We start from the raw sequence: 17,207 nt of genomic DNA on the forward strand, positions 1-17,207 counted from the left end.
GTGAATTTCCTTTTATGTCGGCAGATTGATGAACCGGTGACGGGCGGAGACAGTGCCAGCGAGGTTTCCGTCTCTTGCTCCTCCACCGACGACACAGCCAGCGTCGGCCCGTCCAGCTCCAGCCCAGAGGGCAGCCAGGGCCTGGGCTGCAGCTGGAGCCCAGAGGAGGGCACCCAGACCGGTGTTCCAGCCGCTGCGGGCCCGGACAGCGGCGCCAGTGGAGGGGGAGGAGCGGCAGACGCCGAGGAGGAGGCGAAAGACAGAGTGACCGAGGTGCCGCAGCGCTCCTGCATCTTCCGAAACAGCATCCGCTCGCTGTCGCCCCTCCGTCGCCACAGCTGGGGTCCAGGAAAGAACAACGGCGGAGAAGCAGAGATGAACCAGAGGAGGTGAGAGCTGATGGGAGGCAATCTTGTATTTTGAATCGGGTTTATTAAAGAGACAGAATTGTTACTTTTTTATCCTGAACTTCGCCTGCTGATGTTAGTCTGTACATGACAGTGAACCTGATGTGTTCATATCGTATGTCAGCATTATTAGATCTTCTTCAAGTCATTTCATCAGAGCTATGTTGACAGTTTTATTCCCTGCTGTGAGCAGCTGTGTTGCCATTTGTCTGACGACTGTTGGGAGCCACACAGAAGTCTACACATCAATTTATATCCTCAAATACACAGACTCCGACTCCAGCTGAAACACACACCGCACATTTTCACCCCCACTCAGCAACACGTACAGCACTTATCACAATGCAACCCAAACTACTTGACATTAGCTGCTCAGCAGAGCAAAAACAAAATCTTGACATGTTTTTGTCAACATTCAACTCTTTTATCATATAGAAGTCTACGTGACTTGTATGTTTCGTGTGGTTGTTTTCCTGCTATTTTTTACGCAGGCGTTCGCAGAGCCACAAAATTGGAGTAAAAACAGAGGGGAAAAAAAAGGCTTCAGATAAAAAGCATCTATTTTTATGACATAATCATGCCACTAAGTTTCGTGTTTATTTTCTGATAATGGCACTAATACCAAAACAAAGAAAAATATTTTTGTTCTGACAGACAACCATGAGATATCTGAAAAATCCCAGGGCTTAAATGACTCATGAGGTTTTGTAAATATAACATGAACTTAACAAAATTAGTGAGTCAAACACGTAATCATCATGGTTTTACCTTGAACAGTCTCCTGTTTGTTCACATCTTAAAATAATGCTTTCTTCCAAGCGGTTTCTGGGAATACTGAGTAAATGTGACACATTTGTGGTGCAAAAGCTTTTTTACGGACACAGCACCTTGTGTTGAGCACCTTCACCCTCAGAACCAGCTGTCTGTTCAGCTACAAGCAGAAATTCAAAGAAATTCAAGAAGTAGCCTTTGGTCTTTATTGCCAGAGTTTTAAACTTATATCATCTTATGGTGAGAAATCTAAAGTTATTGCCATTGTGGCGAACAATATAATTGATGTTTTGTGCAATTTAACGAGGATCTCGAGGTGTGTTAATGTTGAGTACAGGTAACGCTAAAGTCTAAAGCAAAAATATTAGTGCTCAGCGTTTGTGTTGGGAATGATGCTCATCTTCTATCACACTAAATTTTTGATCAATATATACAAAACTAACTGAGTTATAGCCACTTTTGTCCTCCTTGAAGTCAATTGGCTGTAACAGCCATTTTAAATTTGGGTTGACTCCAAACGGTAATCGGCTGTAGATGTACTCCTGCTGATTACTTTCCTGGAAGTGTCATTAAAATTAGTCCAGTGGTTCATGAGACAAGTTGCTAAAAGACAGACAGAGTTGAATGTCCACTGGTTTGTGAGATATTTTGCTAACATGGCAGGCAAACAAAGAGACACAGGCAACAACATCATCGCCTCTTATGGCTGTGATTCGAAGTCCCTGCCTCTCAAACATGTGGAAACGAACATTTCAGATCACGTTCTCCTCTCGTTTTTTTTTTTTAAACTCGCAATAAATTTGTGCCAAATGCTAAAGGACAACAAAAGACTTAGGATTAAAAATAAAGAGGGTTATAGCAGGATATATGTGGACTGATACGTTGGAAAGAACATAGTCTGCCTCCTTCTGTCAGGCAGCATTAAGGTGTCAGCTAGATAGATATGAAGCTATCAGCAGCAGCACATTAGCTTCACTTAAACAACAAAAATCCACCTACCACCACCTCTAAAGCTCATTAATGCAAGAATAAGTGTTTATGCTGTGACAAGCGGTCATGCTCATGGCTATTTATTGGCCCAGTGCAGAAACTTCCCCTTTTTTTACTTTGGAAGTTGGCAACAAGGAGAGACTCCAGAGAGTCACTGCTCCTGGCTCAGAAATAGTTTTTCCTCATTCCAAACTAGTTGTTTCTCTTCTTCTTCTCCTTTTTTAATTTTTTTTTTCCTGGTAAACAAAGCCAAATGGTCCCTGGCTTCATCTCTGTGTGTAACAGACAGGTATGTGAGGAGTATCTAACTCCTGGCAAGACGGCAAATAATCCTTTTCAAAGTACGTATTTATGGTGATTATTCTGACCAAACATCGGTGCTGATCACATGCTCATAACAGGTCATTTAAATCAGAATTTTAAGAATAACCCATGCTCCCATCATCAGCTGGAAGAGCTCCTTCATCATGTTCATGCTCACATGCTATCTTCTCAAATCTCAACTCATCTCACCCCGTTATCCACCACTTCCTGTTTCTGTTCTCATCACCTCCAGTTCCATTCGTAGCCCTGGTGAGAGGAAGCCGGCCTTTCACAGGAGAAGGTACTAATAAATCACACTTACTGAGATTGACTGGTTTCTTCGTGAGATGCGATGGGAAATTTATGCAGGTTTTTGTTGTAAAGCTCCTGCTTTTTAATATATGCTCGCTGCACTGCTCCTGCTTTCTGCTGCATCCCTGCAGGCATCGGCTCTGAAAAATGTTGCTCTCTTTTCACCCCTGTTGGAATGTGCATAAAGCGCTGTGGAAAAAAAAGAAAGCTGTGGCTGAGGCTCTGCTGTTTTATATTGCAGTGGTAATAACAAGAAGCCAAATGGAAAAAGAGGAGTTTAGTTCCGGAGGCTCAGCTGTATTGCTAGAGATTGAGAACAGACCTTTTTTTTTCTTATAGGGATTTTTTTTTTTTTTTTGCCAACTATAAAGGCGTCAGAAGAGTTTTGAGTTAAGTCCTGGAGGAGACAACTCAGTGCCACAGCAATAAAATCAGAATGGAAGTTGTTCTAGCTGTAGAACGGCTTTGTTGACTTTCTAAACTGCACTTTCACCCAGATGGAGACAGGGGGAGGCAATGGCAATGATAAGGGAGCCAGGCTCTTCCTACATTTATCTTGATAGATTGAGTGGAGCTGTTTCAGTTCCGTAGACCGATCCAAACAGCCATGCTGTACTCATAAACGCTGCTGAATTTGGTGGGAAAAGGTACTGGATTTGTTACTCCTCTGACTGGCCACATCCTGGTTGGGCAGAGTGACTCTTGAGGATAAGAAGGAAAGATTTTCTTGCGGAAATATTTGCCCCAACAATTTGCTTAGCTACGAAAAGAACTTAAGACGAAGAGATTAAAACAGCATGTTGAGTCTTTCTGTAAGTCTTATACCTTGTTTATTGATATGTTAACATACCTAGAAAAATGTGGTGTGTTAGCTTTGGTTAATAGATTTTTTGACTTAGATGTTGTCTGAGTGGGCCGTTTTTTAGTCACAAAGCTCTGTAATGAACAAACCGTGCCTCTGTTTCTTGTCACTTGTAGGGTGCCATGTATCCTGATATAGTTACACAATGGTTGTAGTTACATTCTAATAATAGCTGATAACACCAGCCGTCCTCCCTATTTATCAGGCTCTAAATAAGGCATGTCTCACTGTGTAAAAGGCCACCGCTGTAACCATCTGGCCACATCTGTCACACGGAGGAAAGCAGCAGCTCCAGTAGTGCTTACTTGTACTCGGGGGTTATTCTGCTGCTGTTGCCTTTTTTTTTGTTTGTTTCTTTTCCGGGAAACAGCTTGGGTTCCTGCATGTTCCTGTTACAACCAGAACACTGCAGCAGGAAACAAACCCAACAAATTGACTAGGTTTATGTTTCACAGTGGGAAATGGGGTGCAGTACAGTACGTCCTCTTTGGTATTGTCCTCAGACGTCCCTGGAACTGTGTCATCTCCACATCCTTCTCCTGCTGCGCTGTTGTTCTTGCTTGTCCATCATCCCATTGTTTCTCTTTATGTCCGAACCTCGTGCCCCACCCCGCCCCCCCTGTTAGTGTGAGCTGGTGCCCTCCTGAAGCCCCTCACATCAGCGATGTAACAGTAGTTAGTCGCCGCAGGTACGACGTGTTACTGTGTGTTTGACATTTCCTTTCCTTTTTTTTTTTACTGAGGTCATGTGTCCTTTCATGAATAGTGCATATTTACAAGCAGCTTCATTTGCATTAGCCGTTGTTGTGGGTGTGGTGTTGTGTGCATGAATACCCAGTCAGTCAGTCAGTTGGTGGCTTTCTGCTCTACAGCAGAGAGCTGCAATCGCTGCAGGTGTTTTCCAGTATGGAGGACTTTTAGGCTCTGTAGGGTGAGTATGTAATAACACTGCCAGGAAGGAGGCTTTAATATGACATATAAAGCCATCTGCGCTCCCTGAGGATTGGTGAGCGCTGCTCCACGCTGGTCACTGATGATTCTTTTAGTCCAGTCTTAGTTAGTGATGCTTGACAGTGTTGGATTGATGATTTGCTGGATAACGGCATGCCACGCGGACCCAAAGCTGAAGAGAAGGGAGATTTACTGCCAAAGCTTGGACCATGAGCGAGCCTGTCCTGAAGCAGATAGAGCTGCAGCTTGCTAACATAGCTCATTCTGAAATGTAGCTGTAGTTTTCCTCCCCATAATCATTGCATTGGATTTTTCAAGGCCTCTTATTCCTGGTCATAGATCGATGTAATTGGGGTTGTAAATCACAGCTGCACAGCTCTCTGTGCTGATGCTGATGTTGGAAGTCATTTGCAGCTGCTTCAGCTGTAAATCTGCCCCAGAGGCTGGCGATAACTCAGCTGACTAAACACTGTGCAGGACCAGCTTTGGGTGCGTGTGTGTGCGTGTTTGTGTGTCTGTCAACAGGTGCATGCATGCATGTCTGTGTGTCTTGTTGCAACGATTGTCGTGTTTGTCCAGAAAGATGAGCTGAACGGCTCAGAAAGGCTGGTGGAGTTTTCCCACTGACGTTTGTCCTCCTGTTTGTCCCTGTAGCTACAGCTTGGAGGGACTCAGTGGGGTCCAAGAAGAGCTGAGGGGCTCCAACATCCAAGGCCCCCGTGTCCAGGAGCCTTGGAGGATGCCCCGACAAGACAGCGATGACAGGGTCTCCCTGGTGTCCCTGACAGAAGAACAGGAGGAGCTGGAGGAGCAAAACAGGCTACATCACACGGTCAGCCGAGACACGCACACACATCAAGTTTGTAATTTAGATGGTAGAGCCTAAACTTTTAAACATCCTGAGCCCAACTCCTGGGAGGAGTAAAATATTTGTAAAGTTTGTCAATAAGCAACTAATCTACGATTTATCTATTTGTGGATTTGTGAGAATTAATCGTCCTCACCGTCCTCACTCAGCTTTATTTTACTCAATGTTTTGTAACAAATGGCAAACATAACATCACAAATCAAACATCCAGTTTCCTCTTTTTGTTTGTCCTTCCTGTTTCCTATTGAGCGACTGCTGCTGTTTTGTTCCACATAATCTTCGACCGTCTGCCTCTGCGTCCTCTTTTTTTTTTCATTGCTGTGCACCAGATTTGATGAAACTTTGTGTCTCACACTGCAGAAATTAAGGCGGTACCGACCTCTGCGAAGCAGCTGCCCCTCAATGACCCTGCCCCTCACCAAGTCTGTGTCCATGGTCGCCATCAGTCATAAAGACATCGATGGTGAGTGTCTGCTGAAACACTTAGTCACTAAGTGATTTCATATAACATTTAGCCTCTTCAGACTTTTTGTTAGTTGAAGTCCCATCTTATTTTTATTTATTAAAAGCTTGGATAGTAATTTAAAAGCATAAAGTTCTAAATGAGCCAAGTTTGTCTGAGTTCACCTCACCTAGAGGAAGTGAAGGGGACAGAAAATGCTTTCATAAGAAATTACATGGGATTTATTTCTGTGTTTATCTCAAAAGCTGATAAAGAAATGCCTGCAACAGATGGCAAAAGGGCCTCCGAAAGATAAAAAGGGGAGTCTGATACACAACTAACTTAGCAAAAGGATTGATTTGTACCAGGTGTTGTTGCAGCGTGCTGCAAAAGCCTTCACCCACGTTGGCGTTCTCTTTGCAAAAACAAATAAAATAAAATGAAATGAAAAACAAAAATGAAAGCCACCTTTTGCATTAGATACAGCAGCAGATTTCCATGAGCTTGGCACATCAAGATACTGGAATTGTGGTCCATTCTTCATGACCAGCCTCCCTCAGGTTGAATGGGCGCAGCTTGTGTGCAGCAGTCTTTGAATCAAATGACAGATTCTCAGGCGGACTGAGGTCTGAAATTTGTCTGATCCATTACAGAACATTTACCTGTTACTCATTAAACCTCTGGAGTGTTGCTCAGCAGTGTGTTTAGGGTCGCTGACCTGCTGGAAGGTAGACCTCTCTCCCGGTTTCAGACCTCTTGAAGACTCAAACAGATTTCTCTCAAGAATGTTCCTGTGTTTTTGTCCAGTCATCTTTCCTTTTACTCTGAGTAGTTGCTGCCAATTAAATATATCCCCATTGTATGATGCTACCACTACCATGCTTCACTGTGGGGATGGTGTTATCAGGACTGTGAGCGATGTTAAATTTGCACCAGGCGGGGTGCAGTCCTTAATAGTCACAAAGTTCCATTTTACCATTGTTTGACCACAGCTCCTTCATCCAGATGATTTGGTAAATTTCAGTATGTATTTTTCTGTATTTCTTTATGTTTAAGCAGTGTCTTACCTCTGCAGAAGAGCTGCCCAGCTTTGTCAGGTTTATCTTTCACTTCTTGGTTGCTTGTCAGATCAATCTTCTCCCTGCCTGGTCTGTGAGACTGAGGGATCATTTGATACTCGGATTGCCCACAGGTGGATCACCTCCAGTGTTCACCACTTTTTTTCTTTTGTTTTTTAGAATTATTTAAATCAAGTTTTTCCCTTTTAACTGAATGGATTTTGTGTAAGTCCATTACTTATTATCAGGTTGAAAACCTTTTTAAATTCCAGACTGTGAAGCAACAAAACAGAGAATTTTATGTGGGGTGAACAATTTTCAACCCATTGTATGAAAAAAGCAACTGGTCATCCTCATTTTCATTTATCAACAGGTTATCTTAACTTTTTCCTTTTCGTTTAATCAAATGATCAGTGCCTGCTTTGGTTCTTTCCTGTCTGCCACCTCCCCCTCAGCGGTGGGACGTCTGAGACGTAAGAGGCGAATTTCCTTCTCTTTCAACCTTTCTCCCATCCTCACCAAATCTAAGTCTCAGTTCATTTACGGGGACACTTCATCAAGCGATGATGAGGATGACTCGAGTAAGTACAGAGCCGTAAACTCCGCTTGGCAGAACCTAGATGCTGTATCAAAATCAGAACAGTAGCTGATAGAGCTCTAGTCGCGCCATCCCCCCCACCCACCTCCCTCGTGGCTGCATCTCCTCTCACTGTGGCGGTGTTTGAAAAGAAATGTGACTCGGCGTGGTGAGGTGTCACCCTTTGTGCAGCCGGGTCGAGTTTGTGTTGTTGTCACATGACAGCCTTCGTTATGGTCGACACACCCCACCTGTCCTGCGAGGGTGTAGACCTTTGCCTCTCCTCTCTAAATTGCCATTCTTGGCTGAGATCATTCTTATTGTTCTCTGTAAACTTCCATTCAATCACCTGATGTTTTTTATTATTTTTGTAATGATTGATCTGTCCTCCGTAGTACTTAACTTAAAAAAAAAAAATACTGAAGGCAAAATGAAGCCATATTGATTTATTACAACAGACTTATCATAAAGCCGAGCACTAATTATTGCTGATATGTAGCTGATGGCAGTTTGATTGGTGATTTAAAACGCGCTGGAAGCAAAACGCCAAAAGAAGAAAGCCTGTTTTTTTTTTATTGTTTTTTTTTTTAGCTTTGGCAGCAAGCTTTGTGTTTATCACTTCTATTTGCCACACTGAATAAGACCTTGGCTTCTCCTGTCCCCTGCGCTGTGCTGTATGACCTTTATGTAAACTGGCCTTTCTGCAGTCTCTCTGCAAAAACTGTGAAGAAAATAACCAGAAAAAAAAAAAAGAGAGGAAAAGAATGATGAATAGGCGCTGCAGGTAATCTGAGGATAGATGTGAGCCTGTCACCTTTAGTCAAAGACACCAAGCCTTTCTTTCCCTCCTTTTATTCAGGAGCTATTTCCATTAGTGTTTGCTGCCTCACATTGTCTTACTTTGCTCTTATTACCTTGTTTGACTTTATGATGCAGAGCCGGCTGGCAATGCTTTGTATATTTTCATGTGCTTCTGAATATTTAGATTGTTTTACAGAAAGCTTAATGTCCCTCTTGTAAAGCATGCTTTTATAATCCAACCTGTGGTTACTGTGTGGCTAAAGAACTGTGGTGTAATGTTTAACAGTTTGTTCATCTTGTTTGATATTTTATATTCATATATGATTCAAATACTGGGGACAGAAAAAAATGTATTTCAACTTGAAAGAAATACAGACTAGTTTCCTCCACCATGATGAGGCTGAACAGACAGTAAGTGAGTGTACGTCATGTAATCAGGTGATGACAATGCATTTCACGTACTGATTTTATTTAGAAATTGTTTGCGCTTGTATCTGTAGCACAGGATTGAAAGGTCAGTTTTTGACCTCTCCTCTGTGCCGCAGTCACCTGGTTGGGGGCCCTCCACAGTTTTATAGGGGTTCCTAAAGCCAAAATGGCTCCCTCCATAAGCTTAGTCTAAAAGTAGCTTCGTCTTGTCCTTGCCAAATCCTTGCAGCTTGGACATGAATCGACAAGCTTCAGTTGAGCTTTTATACTGAGTGGGAAATGAGCTGGTTGTTTGTTTGCTCAGCTCCACAAAGCATTTTTTTTGCCATTAAAATTTTTAGGACTTGTACACTTATAACCAAACTTCATCTGATGTAAAAAAAAAAAAAAAAAAAAAGGAAAAGTCCTTCTCCTCACTTCTTCTCTTGTTTCTTTGCAGGCACGAGGTCGTTTTCCAGCACCTCTGGGTCCGTAGCATACAGGTCAGTTCAGCTCGTACACATTACTGGAAAATGGCTCTTTAGGTTTTCAGTGCCACAGCGGCCTTTATGGTCCTATAAAGAACAGTACGGAGAAGCAGTCGACTGGTTCCTTAGGACAATGGAGTCTTTATGGTGCTATAAAGAACTGTTTCAGTGGAAGAGAGCAGGTATGTTTGGCGAATGCAGCTGGGAGTAAACGTTATTGTGTGCGTTTCAGTATATCGGAGGAGGAGCCGGGGCCTCTGCGGAGCGACACTGAGGGCAAGAGCGGGACAAAAGTCAGCCGGACCTTCAGCTACCTCAAGAGCAAGATGTCCAAAAAGACCAGGGTGAGCTGCACGGGGCTCTGTAACTCTCCATACACACTGAATATTTTAACCCAATGCCTGTTTTATCCAAATGCTTTTTAATGTTTTGTGGGAAGGCTTCAGAAGTGTTTGGTCAAATCTCAGCCGGCTTTTGCAGCCACGTATCCCTTTAAGCAAGAATGAAGGAGCTTTTTCACGCTCGCGCTGTTGTGCATTTACATTCGAACTGGGATGTACTCTTTTCTGCCGGTCCAACAGCTGGTGGTTACGTGTCTTTGCTTTAGGGCTCGTAACTTCCTCCATTCAGACTTCTCCTCCAGGCTTCGTTTGGACTTCACAACAATTTCTGCTCAAGAGTATGAATCTGTGTTGCGGGATGGGCTCAAAGTTGTCTTTCTTTCTCTGAGAGAATAACTACTAGCCGAGCTGGATGAGTTTTATCTGTGACAACACTGCTGTGATTTGGAATAGTTCTGTGCAGTTTTAAGCATTTAAACTCAACTTATCTTCTAGTCCTGATGAGTAAAAAATGGTCAAACTTACGTGTCTTAACCTGAAAAACACGGTAAATGGAAAACCTACATTACCCGGCTGTAAACTGTTAAAGACAGTAGATTTTCCCACATGAGGCTGTTTGAGTTTTTTTATAGTGTGTCTGTCAGCACTGTTTGCTGCTCAGAATCTCACTGACTCATTCTGGGCAAAGGTTAATGCGAGTAAAACCATAAGTCATGGTTTTTCATGGTTAAATGTCATAACGTGACTTTTATTATTGTCCGAATTTAACTAAAATCAGTTTCTTTATCAGGAACTGCCGTTTCTTTCTGCTCAAAAGCGTTATATATTATGTAATAATACATGAAATTAGTCTGAAAAAAAAGATGAAAAGACTATTGTAATCTGTTTTTATGTGTAAGGGTACTTAAGAGTCCTAAATTTACTGCGGTAAAACCTTTTTTTAAAGCCCACACCGCTCTTCCTGTTCTAAGAAACCCCTGCGTTCTCTCTGCAAAGAGACACCGAGGGGTGAACAGGAAGTAAAACAGAAAGACTGAGTTGGCTTTGGTTTTCTAATCTCTTCTCTAAACTCAGCCATGGCTTTTCTTTTAAAGTGACAGGATTCTGAAAGAGATCTGTGGCTGATTCAAGTTTAAAAATACTGGCTAGAAATCAAATCGTAATGTGTTTAAATAAAGTCATTTGGTTGTTAAAGCCTGTTGTCGGTGTTTCTAGACTGCGTCTGTCTCTACAGTGCTAAATCAACAAGCGCAGACAATCATTTGATTTATTAACCCTCACACTCTGATCGCTCGCAGTTAACTTATTGCCTTATGTGTGCAGTGTCACACAGCTACGGTGTCTGCACAATACTGAAAGTGAGAAAGTAGTGGGAAGGGGTGTAGATCGTGCAGTTTTGTCACAGCGTCTGTACCAGACTGAGGGGTCATTGCAGAAATAGCACCTCCTGTTGCGAGGCAGTCACTTCCTCTTTGCGGCGTTCCTGATGGAGCCTCAGTGCCGCTTGTAGCTTCAGCTGCTCAGCCGCAGCCGGGGATGTTATACGGGAGATTCACAGGGGGCCACGGCCTCTCGCTGAGAAGGAAAAATAGGCTGGAGGTAGGAGAAAACGGCGCTCTGCTTTCGTAGTCTCGGTACAAGGAAAGTGCAGCGGCTGTCAGAATCTCACGGTTAAAGAGTTCCTTTTTTGGGGGTGACGTCTTTTTCTAGTGAAGTCACAGCCTGTTAGGCCATGCTATGCTAGAATGTCTCTTTGTTTAAATCTCCACGTCTCAAGTAATTTTGTCTTCTGCTACGAATTCTTGTAACCAAAAATGGCTGAGAATCCCTTTTTTTTCTCCTCTTTTCCACTAAGTTAAACTCTTAAAAGATTTTCACTATGAAAAGATATCAAAAGTGATTCTAAATGCTTTTAAAGACACTTTACTAGCTCTTTTCTTCTTGTTTTTCTTCAGATAAGTTGATCAGAATGTTTCACAATTACCGAGACGGTTATTGTTGCAGGAAGTGAGACCGAATGCAGTGTGCTGTAATTGCTTTGAAACACACTGTGGTACATTTCGCTCCTTGGCGTCTTAAAAACGGAGCGAAACGAGCTCGAGTATGTCAGAGCTTTGTGGTCCTCACAAACCGAGAGAGGCCCAGAGCTGGCCATTAAAACGAGCTGGAAAACTCTGTTTTCCCATTTCCTCTGGGTTTGGGTGGAGGCTCTGTGATGCAAATCCAAAAGAATGAAAGCTCTGTTCTTCTCTGCATCACTTTATGGGATTGTGATTGAGCTCAGTGTGCAGGGATGACCAACTGCTGAGGATGAGCTCGCCCATTAATGCAGAAGCAGCAGAAAGACCGAACTGTTCTGGAAAGGTCAGGGATGCGATTCCCAGACGCTGCATCTTCGTCACAAGTCACATACCCCGCCGACTTGTCCCTCCTTTAGTTATTATACAATTAAATGATTATATCAACAGGACTCCAGGAGCTGAATCACAGAAAAATGTGTAGCTTTGTTGTTATATTGGCCTCATATACATATTTACTTTTAATTTGGCTAAAAAAAGAGTCCTAAACATTAACTACTAACCAGTCCCAAGCAAACCAGAAAAATTAAAAACCTTTCTTTTAATGAGACACTTTGTTGTCAGCATAAATAATGCATCTCTTAATATGCAAACCTTCCCCGCTGTGCAGCACATCAGAGTAATTATGTTACTCCGCGGGGTTCAAATTGAAATTTAACATACGCCACTGGCCGAACGGTGGAACGTTTTAACATCGTCTGATGCGTTCGTCCGCTCCACACGGACCCCCCTCCTCCCTCCTCCCCGGCTTCACTCGGCCTCCCTCTTCCTTTAATCTCTGATGTGATGAACGTGCCTAAGTAACTGTTGGAGTCAAACTTCACGTTTGAGTCATAATTTGTGTTTCATTTGTGCAGGAAAAGGAGCGAGAGAAGAGGGACAAAGACAAAGAGGTCAAGGAGAAAGACAAGAAGACGGTGAACGGTCACCTCTTTACGCCGGTCGCCTCAAACCAGGCCTCCCAGTGTGCCCAGTGCAATAAAGCTTTAACTAGCAAAGATGTTCTCTTTTGCACATGTAAGTACCTTTGTAATTGTTTTTTTTTTGTTTTTATTTCAGGCTGCAATTTCTGTTTCAGTGATTTTTCTTTGCTTTTTTTTAAATCAGTGTTTATATCAAACTAGGGCCAATTAGGCTCGTAAGTCTTCCAATTAAAGTTATTCTATTGTAATTTCATGTCTAATCAGAAGATTTGCTAAGCAATGGACAAAGTAAAATTGTACCTTTAAAAAAAGATGTGGAAAATAACGTGAATATCTTTCCAACAGCTTAAAAATCAGCAAACCTGTTTTAAAACACAAGTAACTTGTAATTGTCACTTGCCCGATAATCACAACACTTACTGCCCCTCATACTATTTGAGGTTGGCTCAGATGTCTGATCTGTATAAAGTAGTGAAACTCCCCGAAGGACTTACTTCTACATCAGCCCAGTCAGGCTGTCAGTGCAGACAACAAAGCTGTTCTTCAATTGTTTTTTTTTTTTGTTTTTTTTTTACTGGAACACGAGCAGCAGCCTTAAAGAGGATGTAGAGTATTGCGCAAGTCTTTTTTTGGCACAAAAGACAAAAGCTCAAAAAAGGAGAAATGAGTTCTGGATTTACAGCGGTCCTCGGAATGGCCGTATTCTGCCTCAGATACTCAAGGCTGACAAGAAACAGCTCTTTTTGTGTTCGGGGAGACTGCTTCAGACCGTTGGATCCGTCCGAGGGAGTTTTTCACGAGGTTTGAACATGCAGATGTCTGGCTGGTGTCCATTCAGCAGACAAATACAGAGATCCTTTTGTCTCGGCTTTACTGGATCTAGTTGGACGTCCACGAAAAGCAGTGAAATGCACAATGAGGCTACGAGGAGAAGAAAAGAAAAAAAAATCTGAAAATCACACGTGTAAAACCCCCAGATTTTCAGTCGATAAGTTGCAGCATAGTTGATCTCTGGTAGCCCTGCTGCTTTTCTAAAAATCCCACAGCAGTATTATTATTATTATTATTATTAGCCATCTCGACTGAGAGCACACGTTTATTCACGTGATCCCAGGAGCGGAGGTGCTACACTCACCTCGGCGTGGTTGATGAGGCCCGTTAGCGCGACTGTGGGTTTAACTTGTGCAATGTGTCTGAAAAAGACGGGCGTGGAAGTGGAAACATGTCAGAATGAAAATGAATTGAAGCCTCGTGATTTCTGGATGTGAAAGTTGTGGTTTGACACAGTTAAAAAAACAAAACAAAACAAAACTGTTCATCCTTTGGCTGGCACTTCCTGATCGACCACCTCAGTTGTTCTTGTTTTTGTTTGCATGTATTTGGCAGTGTAAAACACGACTTCTTTGTGGTAGTTTCTGTAAATAGTACAGGCTAATTTAAGTAGACAGAACAAGATTGGACTTCAGAGCCGGTCTCATTTTAGCAGTAAAGAAATAGGACTTTTGTTACTAAACGGTGAATATGGGAATGTTTACATAATTGAAGTTTTCCCATGCAGCGGAGTGTACACGTGTGTGCGTCAAAGCGCCCCCCCCCCTTTCATCCACAAGCAGTGTTGCCCATTGATTGCATCACATGCACAGCTCCAATCTGGCTTTCATTAGCGGCCTGGTGGAGTTTCCTGGCTGGCTATGAAGACCAGTCAGAATTTCTGGCCCCCACCTTTAAACACCCCCTCACTGGCCCCATCACCACTGCCACCACCACCACCACCAGGCTCACAGCGTTGTTCACTGCTGCTTTTCTTTCCAGACTGTAATGCCTCTGTCCACAAGGGCTGCAGGGACAGTCTGCCTGTTTGCGCCAAGGTGAAGATGAAGGTAAGACCCCCCACCCCCCCCACCCTACAGTCGTACCACAGACTCTGTAGTTATCTGTTGTCCTGCAGCCAGTATCGATTTTCCTCTCATTTCTACTTTGATTCTGTGCCTCTCTGTTTAGTTGCCCAAACAGCAGCTTACAGCATCAGATTCAAGCACCCTTCCTACGGTCACAATGAGGAACAAATGTGAGTGTCAAACTAAACTGTGTTTCCAAACATAAGCATCGTGGCCAGCATTTATAATATACGACGTACGTGAGCTCTCCTGTGTGCAGTGCACCTTCAATGTGGAAAAACAAACTACACTAGAAACAAAGTTTCAGTTTATTACGTTAAAAGTGAAGGCATAAAATGTCAGCATAACCTTCTGGTCTGTTGTATAGATGGTATATGTTGTTTGTTGACCCAATATTCAATTGCAAGGATGATGCACTGCAGTTTCTTCAGATGTTCTTTCTTTTTTAGTGGTGTTTGCTGGTTTAGATGTGTTCTCTCAGATTAGATTCAGCTCAGGTTAAGTACTTGACCGGGTCGTAGTTGTCATTTTTCTCCATCTTTTCTAAGCTCCTTTGTAGCTCTGTGGAGTAAAACTCCTCTGCCAAGCTTCTGGAGACCCGGAGAAACCTGAAAAGTATTTCACAGGAGGAAGTTAAAAAAGTCGAAGAAATGCGCCACAATCTCCTTTTATTGTTTAGACTGAACATTTACCGCCGCGCCCGTCAGATGAGTAAACGTGACTGATGTTCAGCGAGTGACGCAGGTCACTCCTGACACCTAGTCGTGACTTTTCTTTTGCAGTTAGAGGAAAGATTCAGCAGCATGAAGCCTAGGGCAAGTGTTTGGCTATGTGGGAAGTGTCAGGACGTAGACCAATGTTAACCAGTGACTTTTTTTTCTGGAACTAGTTTAAAAACTTTGCATAAAATTTGAGTGAACTGAAATCACAAGGACACATGGCTTTGTTTCAGAGATCAAAAGTTCTTTATGTAGGGATGACATTTCTCTACAGTCTTTTTAAACATGCTTACATTTGTCAAATCTTTTGGATCATTCGACAGTTGGGTGATTTTTCACAGGGGTGTTCTTACTGCGTTTGCTGATTTCACTGCCTACACCCTAGGCTGTTGCAGGAAGTGTGGTTTCTGCACATATATAATACAGAAACAAGGTGTTCCTTTAGCAGTTTGTAGATTTGGGCGTTTGTTTTTTGTTTTACCTCTTGCGTTGCAGTCTCATGCAGATGCAGTGAGATGTGAACAAAAGTTCCTTTACTTTAAAGATTATATTTTGTGTTTGCAGTTCTGAAGTCTTTGGAAAAAAAAATGTAACTCATAAAAAAGGAGAATCTTAAGAAGTTCGTTGTGGATTGTTCTGAGGATTTCGGGCTCTAATTGTGATACAAACTGTTTCTGTTTCAGCCTGTGGGACGAGAGAGCGCCCCTGGTCGGCCATCTTGTCACCTGAAGACCCTTCATCTCTAATGATCCCGTCAACTCGGAGACACACCAACATCATGAGTTTTCCTGGGAACAACCTCTCCAAGAGCCTCTCAATAAGCAACATTGCAGGGTGAGCTGCTGCCTGTGTGTGTGTGTGTGTGTGTGTGTGTGTGTGTGAGAGACACGGTGGAAGGAACCCAGAAGGTATTTCTGCTCAAGTCAAATCAAATCTTTCTATTGGTGTTAAATTTTCATATCAGAGCGAGTTTTAGCTGTTTAAAAACAAAAACAGCATTTCTTTTTTTTTTTTTTTTAACCCTTTTTTTCTCCTTCAGTCCCGTGTTTGACGAGATACCCATTAAAGGCCTGCGGTACCTGTCTCAGTCCACTGACTCGCTCAACAGAACCAACCCTATCACAGAATCCACAGAGTCGCTCACTGATGAAGGTCAGCACACACACACACACACACACACACACACACATTTTATTGTGGCAGGGTGAACTGCTGTGCTACCATTAGAAAATAAAGTGAAAAAAATAACACAGTCCAAGAGATGCAGTTGTGGAAATGTTTTGACCCAGTAGACTCAGCACCACTTGTTAAAGTCGATCATTTTTACTTCTTCCAACACAGCATTATGAGCAAAAATGCCCTCTTGTCAGGGCCAGGCGCAAATCATAAGACATTATAAGTGTTTCTCACTTCTCTTGACAGTAGTCATAATGTTATGGCTGAGTCAGTGAGTTAGAGTTCCAGGGTTTCTGCTAGCATTGTCAGTCAGCAGATTTGTGAGGTAATAGTGTGAATTTGCGCCGCATTCCCGGTTCAGGAACAGAGATGATGGACGGGCAGCTGATGGGGGAGTTCGAAGCCGATGCCAAAGAGCTGGAGGCGGACTCGTGGAGTTTGTGTGTGGAGCACCAGTACCTGCAGCAGCTGGACAGAGAGCTGGTGAAGAGACAAGATGTCATCTACGGTATGTCAAAACATGATGCATGAGCAGATCTTTAGACGATAAAGTCAGTTTGAAGGGCAGGCTGTCCCATCCATATCACCTACAATCACAACTTAATCGTTGTCTTATTTGGGCAGAAATGGGTTTAAGTCTGCTTGTGCTTTCTCTTTAAATAATTTAGTTGCATCTAAGTCTCAGTGGTATATTGGAGCTACACGATTCTGTTGTTTAATCGTGTTGTTTACTGCTAAAGTCCACAAGTTGTCTGTTTTTGTACATGAATCTGCATGTGGTAATTTTCTTCAACCTGATTCTGAGAAGTTCATCCCTGCTTACATAAGTTTGAC

The 17,207-nt window shown here is 42.8% G+C and overlaps 1 protein-coding gene across 4 annotated transcripts in view; it reads left to right on the forward strand.

Annotated features, from left to right (window-relative positions):
- LOC108243330 (A-kinase anchor protein 13) overlaps positions 1-17,207 on the forward strand; it is a 110,284-nt gene that overhangs the window by 70,983 nt on the left and 22,094 nt on the right. For 3 of the 4 annotated variants that reach the window (XM_037979901.1, XM_017428686.3, XM_037979903.1), the window contains 12 exons: positions 25-389; positions 2,725-2,772; positions 5,251-5,428; positions 5,825-5,927; positions 9,211-9,253; positions 9,471-9,582; positions 12,515-12,674; positions 14,393-14,460; positions 14,582-14,648; positions 15,881-16,031; positions 16,237-16,349; positions 16,735-16,881. In XM_037979901.1, coding sequence (XP_037835829.1) covers positions 25-389; positions 2,725-2,772; positions 5,251-5,428; positions 5,825-5,927; positions 9,211-9,253; positions 9,471-9,582; positions 12,515-12,674; positions 14,393-14,460; positions 14,582-14,648; positions 15,881-16,031; positions 16,237-16,349; positions 16,735-16,881 — 1,555 coding nt within the window. The remainder of the gene's footprint in view (positions 1-24; positions 390-2,724; positions 2,773-5,250; positions 5,429-5,824; positions 5,928-9,210; positions 9,254-9,470; positions 9,583-12,514; positions 12,675-14,392; positions 14,461-14,581; positions 14,649-15,880; positions 16,032-16,236; positions 16,350-16,734; positions 16,882-17,207) is intronic. The other variant, XM_037979902.1, reaches the window with a different exon arrangement.

The sequence above is a fragment of the Kryptolebias marmoratus genome, linkage group LG15 (assembly GCF_001649575.2).
Source record: "Kryptolebias marmoratus isolate JLee-2015 linkage group LG15, ASM164957v2, whole genome shotgun sequence".
NCBI lineage: Eukaryota > Metazoa > Chordata > Actinopteri > Cyprinodontiformes > Rivulidae > Kryptolebias > Kryptolebias marmoratus.